This window comes from Enoplosus armatus, chromosome 14 (assembly GCF_043641665.1).
Source record: "Enoplosus armatus isolate fEnoArm2 chromosome 14, fEnoArm2.hap1, whole genome shotgun sequence".
Classification (NCBI taxonomy): Eukaryota; Metazoa; Chordata; class Actinopteri; order Centrarchiformes; family Enoplosidae; genus Enoplosus; species Enoplosus armatus.
Genome location: NC_092193.1, coordinates 9,006,066 through 9,015,855, shown reverse-complemented (window position 1 = coordinate 9,015,855; position 9,790 = coordinate 9,006,066). Strand labels below are relative to the sequence as shown.

General features: G+C 39.1%; 1 protein-coding gene across 1 annotated transcript; it reads left to right on the top strand.

Moving 5' to 3' along the window:
• Positions 1 to 367: 367 nt before the first annotated feature.
• atp6v0b (ATPase H+ transporting V0 subunit b) lies at positions 368 to 7,576 on the top strand. The gene is made up of 8 exons (XM_070918787.1): positions 368 to 558; positions 1,454 to 1,502; positions 2,335 to 2,418; positions 3,397 to 3,474; positions 4,037 to 4,106; positions 4,303 to 4,354; positions 4,853 to 5,043; positions 5,290 to 7,576. The coding sequence occupies exons 1-8, from the start codon at positions 474 to 476 to the stop codon at positions 5,314 to 5,316; spliced, it is 636 nt and encodes a 211-aa protein (XP_070774888.1). The 5' UTR covers positions 368 to 473; the 3' UTR covers positions 5,317 to 7,576.
• The last annotated feature ends 2,214 nt before the right edge of the window (positions 7,577 to 9,790 follow it).

Here is a 9,790-nt window from a genome sequence, read left to right as displayed (position 1 = left end):
TCATACACAACTACAAGAGTGACATCTAGCGTCCTTTACGCGCGCTGCAGGTAGCTCTCACTCAGGTGGAATGCAGCCTTCTCGGACGCATTCGGTTACAATACTCATCTTTTTAAGTACTGAGCTGCAAACCTTTTTATTCTGTGTATAGTGCATTGCGAATCACAACCCATGTTGTTGTTACCGCAACCGTATGTAGAATAAATAAACATTTATTCGCCGTCGCCGCGAAATAATTCAAGCAATGTGAAGAAGAAATATAACCGAACGCAGCCCTCCAGTCCCCCGGTCACATGCTAGTCAAGCTGGATCAGCTGACATCACCTAGCTTCCCCTTTTGATGCTCCTTCTCCTCCATCGACTGATAGCGCTTCTTAAAACTGCATTATTTCGTTATCTTCGCGTTACCGGCGTCAAATTTTACATTTGAGCCTTGGAGATCTCGGTGATCCAGCAGTTAGACCGCCGGGTAGATGCTGCTAGAGTGGATGATGAACGGACACGCTATTCTGTATACGGGGGTCACTTTGGCCTTCTGGAGTACCATACTCATCGTCGGTAAGATTATATTTCCCCTGAAAATGAGTCTGAATATTGGAGTTAATGAATGAAATCATGTATTTCCTTGATTTATGCGACAATGACGCTGTAGTCGGTCGTTATTTCTTAATGGTAAAACGCGTTTTTTAGCGTTTGACAGCGATAATTTGGGACCTGGCTAAATCATGGGACTAGAGTCGCCGCGGCTGTTTCCATTTTGTTTGCTAGCTACTATTGGTAGGTTAATTGTCAATCTGGAATTAGGTTGTTCATGCATGGTGGTAATTAATACCATAAAGACTCAAAGACACAATTTTAAAATCAAAATTTCATGTATGTACCTTTCAGACAAGCGACCCGATCTTGCATACACGTTAGCTAGCAGTTCGCTAGCATGTAACGCTACTTAACGTTAAGCTAATGACAGGTAGCTCGTAGCTAACCTCCTTACAGCAGAAAATGTCAGAGGTTCAAACGTTGTACAACACTGTTTGCGGTTTATGTTGACTAGTTTCAGACTGTCTGCGGTGGGAGTTATGATGGGATCTCGGGTTGCTCTTCTATCAGTTGTTTAAGTCAAAGATAAGTCACATAATGTGGCTAAGCTAACGTCAGTTGGTTAGCTGTTCTTTGCACAGTGGTCAACGGTCCCAAACAGGAACTGCAGCAGTTCTCACGTGAGAGTGAGCCAAGTTGTCACACTAAAGTTAGAACTTCTTTCCATGACTTTAGCACTTAAATGTGACACTGTTTCACACGTGGTTCAGGGAAAATGTGTGTTAGTTCAGTAACATACTGTAAATGTCTGTACTAAAGGGGTTTCTCGTTCACATACAGCTGGCTTGTAAACACTGCATCTGGCTGACCTTTTTAACACTTTCACATCTAATTTAATAATTATTTGTTTTCACAGGTATCTGTTATACCATATTTGACCTTGGATTCCGCTTTGATGTGGCATGGTAAGCAATCTTGGCATAAAGCTACTGTCTGCAGGTTAATAAGCACGACTGGGGCAACTTTTGGACAAAACAGTATTTAATTGTGGCCCAAACAGGACTACCCAAGCTAATTCCTCTTTTTCTGTGGACAGGATAATATTTTCTGTTGACATTTTTGCTTGATTTGAAGTAGAGCTGCAATGAGTAGTTCATAAATTGATTAGTTGAATTGAATTGCTGTTTTGTCAAGTATGATAGTTGACGAAATATTTTTTAAATTTTTGACAGTTTGAAGACAGATCTTTGCACAATTTGTGATGGGAATGTAGATGTTGAAATTTGGGGCTGTTTCAGTAGTAACAAAACTACATTGACTTTTCCCAGATTGCACAATTGTGAGAATACTGTCTTACAATAAATACTAGTTTCAGGCTGTTCAGTATAGCACAGTACTGTTGGTATTGCCTTTGATGTTGCTATGGCAGACTTGGATGACTGTTCAAAAGTCAACTGTGTTTATTATATGGAAGTATAAAGGACGATGCAAAAGTAATTTTATTTAGTTTTGTTTTTTTGTCATTTTAGGTGAAGATATGGTAGATGATACAAGTTATTTATGATTTTATCGTCATTATTTATGTAGCAAATTCTATCTTGGACTTTCATTGATAACATATTTAAGTTAAGATGGCTCAGAGCTAAAGACAGAACATAAGCAAAAGAGGAACACCTCTTAACCACGTTTACAACACGTACTGAAATGAAAACAAATACATTAATGTTTTTCTGCTTGTACACATTACTTTTCCTTTATAAAGCGTAGTCTTCATCAGCTGTGCCTCTTTGCTTGCAGGTTCCTGACAGAGACTTCTCCTTTCATGTGGGCCAGTCTGGGCATTGGCTTGGCCATCTCTCTGTCTGTGGTGGGAGCTGCCTGGTGAGTATCTAAACAAGGAACACAGTTTGAAGTGGTATTGTGAATGTGTAAGCCAGGGGTGGTGGTACTTGAATGCTTAAAAAAATTAACGTATATAGAGAAGCTGCACTAAACGGGTGAAATAATTGATGATGATTCGCCAGCATGAGCAGCCAGCCAGAGAGCTCTCTCTCTGACTGACTTCCTTTGATGCAGATTCAACAAGCAGAATTGGCTGAACAGCTGCAGATAAAGGTCAATTAGAGCCAACTGTCTGGGACACACAGCAAACACTACAGGCGACTGTCAGCCACTCACGGCTCCCAACGCCGTCCAGCCGCTGTTGGCTTGTTGTATCTGTATAGTGACTAAATGTAATGTCGCTGAATTACATTTACACATGACTCTAACAGTGCCTTTCTAATCCACATGTTGAGTCACTGATATCTATTTTTTCATCATTAGATGGACACCATGCACATTACTTCCTCTTGTAATATTTACATCATTTTAAAATTGGTTGGAAGTACCTTTTTTCATGTGTTCTCCATCCATGCGTATCCTAAAATTCGATTTTTGGTTTTGTGTTACTGTAACCTGCCTGTCTGTTTTGCTTCCTGTTGAATATTTATTTAAATTTACTTTACTTGGCCATTTTTACTGTACCCCTATGATAGCACACATATTGGGTGATCACATTGTAAAGAGGAGCTTTTACAGGGTTTGTGGTTTTCCTCTGATCAGTTGTTGATAAGTTCCAAAATGTGCTAATTTACTATTTTATCGGATAATTATGATACATAGATGATACAACAGTGATTTCAAACAATTACTGCCAAAATATGTGGTTTGTAGAGCTAAAATGAATGTGACGTCTCATTTTCCAAAATGGTGGTGGAAAAATAAATGTAAATTGATAAGTCGTTTTTTGGTTATGCGTCCTGGTAGTTTTCTATCATGTTATAGATGTCGTGCTGATTGTTGGTTTGTATTTTCCAGGGGGATCTACATCACTGGCTCTAGCATCATTGGTGGTGGTGTCAAGGCTCCACGAATCAAAACCAAGAATTTGGTCAGGTAGGCTCATTCAAGAATGAAAACGTTCAGTTCCATTCTGTCCAATTCTCCTCTGTTCTATATTTTATACTTTATTTACTGTATTTTAGTTATATCATTTTGCCATTGCCTTGTCACCTGCCTCATTGGTTCTTAGTGATTTATGTGCAGTAGCTGCTGTACCACTGCGATTTCCCTTTGGGGTTATTAAAGTATTTCATCCATCCATCCATCCTGAAACCTATAGGCTCAGCTGCATAATATTATGTCAAACTGAAATGAATATGTTAATAATTGCATTCCTCATGGAGAAATGTAGTAGCCATTTAATACCATAAAGCAATGTCAAAACCTCTGTAAAGGTTTCTCAAATTAGAACTGCAGCTTTATATTAATATTATGTAAATACACTTTTCACTAAAATTAGAAATATCCTGAGTCCTGCTCTCATTGGCCTTCCCAACACTTTGTAGCCAGTGAATGAGCGTCCATGACCAGTTTGTTACCAGCACTTTGTAGTGACTTGGGAGACCAAGCTGCCAATTTAATATCCAGTCACTTCTCTGACTTTGTCTCCCTCTAGCATCATCTTCTGTGAAGCTGTGGCCATCTATGGGATCATCATGGCCATTGTTATCAGCAACATGGCTGAGGTAAGCAATAAGCACTTCTGTTGTTTATGATCAAGTTATCCATTTTGTCTTGAGAGGGGATTTCAGACAGGCGCACTGTACAGGGAACGGCACAGCCGTAAATTACAGTATTAAACATATGAGACAGAAATTAGTTTTATATGATATCGACAACAGAGCAAAGATGGTTCCAAATGTAACCTGTTTCATCTTATAGAGATTCAGTGGAACAACTCCTGAGACCATCGGGGCGAGGAACTACCAAGCTGGTAAGAAAACAGACTAAGCTTCTAAATGCAAGTCATAAAAGAAAAATCCACTCCAGAAACAATTTTAACATAAACGGCTGGAATTCACTGAACATCACGCCGATTGCTGTTTTCAGTGTGAATTGCTCTCATTTTTGATGCGCATGAATTTAATGTAGATATTTGATATTAGATGTTTTCAGCTGGAAGAAGGTGGGTTATGGTTGCAAACACAAGATACTTGCAGCATTTAGTCTAAATGCGTATTGATTATGGATTGCTCAATACTTTAACAAAATCTAATGAATTTTGACAAATCTGTTAATATCTATAGATCCCACATATAATGAACTCATAAAATATCAGGCGTGGAAAGCTGGTAATGTTTGTATTTTAAGGTCCTTCAAATTTAATAGCATCTACTCTTACTATCTAATTTCCAAACCAGAATTTTTGTGGGCAGTTTCACTGTGGATTAGTCACGGAGGTCTCTGACTCAGTTGATTTCCATCCTACTAGGTTACTCCATGTTTGGAGCCGGTCTGACTGTGGGCTTCTCCAACCTCTTCTGCGGCATCTGTGTCGGCATCGTGGGCAGCGGAGCTGCATTGGCAGATGCCCAGAACGCCAGCCTGTTCGTGAAGATCCTCATTGTGGAAATCTTTGGCAGCGCTATCGGCCTGTTTGGTGTCATTGTAGCCATTCTGCAGGTGAATGAGAAAAGCTGCTTTCTTTTCGTGTCTTCCCAATCTTTCTTTTTTCCTTTTTTAGAGGACGAAGCTATCCATGGCTAACAATGGCCTTTTGTTGCTGACCATTGTTGCAGAAATGTCATTGCAAAGAGAGTAATTATTTTCTCAAAAGTCTAGATGGAGCTATGTTGTGTAGATGTGATGACTCTACATGTTTGTATATTTTGAAATTCTGTATTAACTGGTTTCTTTTTTCTCCCTCAGACGTCGAAAGTAAAGATGGGTGACTAGAAGATGCATTCACACGCTGAGAAGATAAAAAGACACTGCTGGAAAATGAGATGGATTATTGTGTAAATACATCGTAAATTATTTAAATGTCTCTATTTGCCTGGTATTGTTTTTAACCATCATTCATGCAAGAGTGGTACGTGCACACCCTGCTGAGTGTTGAATAAGAAAGCTGAAGAAAAAAAATCACCAGATGCCGGTGTTTCGTGAGCGCCTGCAATAACTGAGTGAACCCTGTATCTCTCCAACAGTTCAGCCTAATGAGTAGTACGAGCAGAGTGTACATGTTGTGAAGGGTTTTCTGTTTCCTGTCTGTAGTCTTCAGAGCTGTGAAGACAACTTGGAGCTGAATCACTCTCAGAATTTAAGGATAGGTTCATGCAAGTTGGGGCAGCTCCATAACATTTTTTCAGACCACTCTTGGATGAATGATGAGTTAAAAACTGCACTAGAGTATTTGAAAATATTTGTGTGTGCGTGTGTGTGTATGCTGGACACGTGATCTTTTTGTTTTTTTCCTGTGAAGCATGAGGGTGTTTACCATTGTGTTTATTACTGTAGCCTGGTCTGTCATTTTTTTTTGTTTGTTTTGTTTTTGTAACTGTTCTTTGCTAATAAGAAAGTGGTCTTTAATCCACGCTGTGGCCCAAATACAGTATTTGTTAGGCCTCCTGCTGTAGGAAGTGACACAGAATCTATGAAGTTTGATTTAGAGTACTGATCTGGAATCATTAGTAAGGTCACTGGACAGTTGGATACACTCTTTGGGAGGCCGAATAGAGTCAGATCACAGCGGCAGATCTGCTCTAAATATGTCATCCTGTCATTCATTTTGGTACTCCCCAAAAAACGTCATGAACTAAGATCTATATTTCAAACCCATGAGCCTCCTGAACACAGCTGCCAGCCATAACCCCCCCCCCCCCAGAGTCTCCTCTACTATTTGGAGTTTTAACCAGGTTGTGATCCTTTTTCAGTAGTTTTTACAAGGATGGATTGCACATGAAAGTGGATTGTTCAGTGTTGACTAGAGGGAAGTCAAAAGATTGTGCACGTCCAATGCTTTTCATTTAAGACACCCTTTGTCCAGAGTGTGACCTTAGCATGATGCTGGGTTTTAGGAAACCTAACGTGTCAGCTCACAAGTGAACAAAGTTAAAATTGCTATTCTCTTTCACTCTTCAACCTTTTATCATCTCAGACAGGAAGGAGGGATCTATTTTAGAGAGCACCTCAGTTACTAGTGTTACCTTAGACTCTATAGCAACTGTTAATATTTGCTATAGCATCACCATCATTGCACTTGAGGTCTTCAGGGAAAGTCATTTTCCATACACTGGTCCTCTAACTTAATGTCATCTCAGGTGGTCTGGCTCCCAACACTATGGACTCCATTACACAATCAAACAACTTTATGGATACAGATTTTTAGATACCCTATTTTACACAAAAATCTTTATATTTCTTTATTTTTTATTATAAGGTCTTTGTTTTGAATGTACATCTTAACATGTTAGCTGTTCAAGTCTGTCTTCCCAAATTATTTTCTAACATTCCTTAAAGAAGCTTAACATGTGTTTGAAGCTGAAGTCTAGTGTTTGGGTAGAGTGCAATTTGAATCACAAAATTAGACTCTTGCTACACAACAAAGCCATCATTAAATCCTTGTCGTCAAAGCATGTACATTTTATCAGCTGGTAGCTTTGCAGCCTGAAGTGCGGTTTCCTGTTGATGCTGACCTGTAAATGCGGGTAAAGAATCAAGTTGATGTGGGCACAGAGTGGAAAATGCTTTGTGTGGAAACTCATTTGGCAACACTTTTTGTTCTTGATGTATCATTCCACAAGTTAAGATGACAGACCATGGCTAATTGTAAATTGTCTAAAATCTTTCCTGTAATTTTTCCTCCAGCCCTCTTGTGGAGTTGTGAATGAGTATAAACTTTGATGGGGAAACTGGATTGTGTTTAATATATCTAGACCTGGCCTCCCAAAGGTGTAGAAGCTGCAAGATCGTCTTTGCCCTTATCGTGGTTTTATAATTAAACCAAGATGTAAGTACAAGGTTCCTTTGGTAAACCAGGCTCTGAACCAAACCCCAGGCTTTCAGTGACTGTAGTTGGTACCGTGTGTGCATTATGTTGATGTGATGGTGATCAGAAAATAACTCATTGTTTTTGACATTGTGTATAATAATAACAAAAACAGATTGTCCTTCTGGCTTCATAAATGTCCTTGAGAAAATAAAATGGTCCAATCAAGATCTTTGTATTTGTTTCTGATTTATATCCATATTCATGTTTTGGTTTTTTTTCAGTCCTATAGCGATAACCAAGTGTCCAGTCATTATAAACGGGTGTGTGTAGCTTATTGCTGTTTGAAATGTGAGCTGTATGCGACCCAGATCACTGACGCTCGTCCTGCTTCCTGCAGTGTTTACGTGCTTCCACTAGATGGAGCAGAAAACCACAACATCTGTCCTGCTGATTTAACTGGTTCTGTACACACAGAAAAAACTCAGTTGAGGAAACAGTTAAGCTCACTCTGTTATTATTCAACATAGTATTCATTTGTCGACTGGTGGAGCTTTTAACCTCGATTATAGTGTGAAATTGAATAAAACAGCACAGCATCAGTGCAGAATTATTCAAATTAAATCTATCTATCTGAAACTGGTCATTACTTCTCAAATAAGCTTCAGTTGACTGCAGAAGATCTCATAATATCCAGTGATTAAAACCATATTTGTGAAGATCACTGTGATGCCAGATGTTTTACCTTTTACATTAATGCCAAATGACTAATGGCTTATATCCATTTTAAAGAGACCCTGCAACAATCAACTTAATCTAAAGTATATATCATCTAAAATCGAATAAACAAATTAAATTCAACCAATTTATCGACTAATTGAGTATGAGGGGGCAGCTGTACAAACTGTTAGACTGTTATACAATTTATTTTATTTTGATGTTGTAGCGGGATTTTACATTAACACCAAATGACTTATGGTGTATTCCCAGTTTAAAAAGACCATGCAAAACAATTAACTATTCTCAAATATATCTCAGCTGAAATCTAATGACTATAATAAACAAATAGACAAAACATATATTAGTGAACCAATAGCCCATGACCAATTAGTCAATACAATTGAAGAAGTAAGTACTAAATATCACACAAAAAAGAAAAAAAAAGATCATCTGAGGTTAAACATCAACTATTAACTGGAGATGGCGCGTTTTCTGTTTATTTAGACATTTTTATCTTTTCTTACTGCCTTCTGAAACACTTTGAAACATCTGTTATGAAATTCAATATGAATCAAATGTATTATCATTATTTTTTTTATTAAAAGTGATATTATTATCTCTCGTGATTTCACTTCAGCTTCCCTTCTACCAGATGAGCGGAATAAAAAAGAAAGCGAGTTTCTTTTCTGGACCATCCGGGCTTCCGTAGACAGCAGGAGAGCGAAGGGACCTGCTCGCTGCCACAGCCTGAGAGCATCCTTTTCTCTGCTTTCTTATCACCCTCACCAAAACACAGCGGGATGACGGAAAATCATGAGGATAGCATCTCTCTACTCACCGGTTTGCGGTAGAAATATCGTTACGGGTTACGTTAGCCGTTCGGCTAGCGTAAAGCTACACAACATGAGGCTTTTTTCCTGATGAAGAGCACACATAATAGCCTGTATGTGGGAAAGAATATAGTTATCCCTTAGCAGAGCGAGCTGGGCTGAGCCTCTAGCTTTTGGTGGGGTTTTTTTTGTTTTGTTTTGTTCTTTTTTTAACAAACATTTTTGGCAACTAAAAGCTCCTTGACAGTTTTTTTATTTGATTCTTTTCCCGCGGCTGATGTGAATGAAATCAGCAGTGCTCCAGTAAAAGAAGATGCACAGATAGAAGTGCTCGCCTGACAACATCAAGGTAGGTTGCTGTATCTTCCTCCTGGGACGCATTGTTTCATTCAGCATCGCATGCACGCTATCCTTTGTTTCCATCCAGCCTCCATACATTAATACTGCCATTCTGCAATCTTGTGCTTTTATTCAAGCTGTGAATATTGTGGACATATGATCGCGTGCACTGCCCCCTACCCCTCTTTTGTTATCATGCACATTTCCTCAAACTAGCAGCTTCTTTACACCCGCCATACTAGGCTTCACTCAGCCTCCCTGCACTGTTCCTCTATAGTAAATGAACCATCCCAGCATACAGACTGCTGAGAGGAATATTTCAACCATGCTTTTGAGTTCAATTTGGAGCTTTTAAAGCTCTTAACATCCACTTTTTATTACGGCTCTCTGAAATTGCCCACTATTTTTGTCCCAATTTGAAAGATGATGTAAAGTCTGTGGACTACAGCATCTCTTGTCTCATGGTCTGGTCACAGCACACTAGGAGCAAAGTGTACCAGTGTGCACAGCCAGCGTTACACTGGGGAAATGAGAGAGAAAGAAGAAGAGGAGG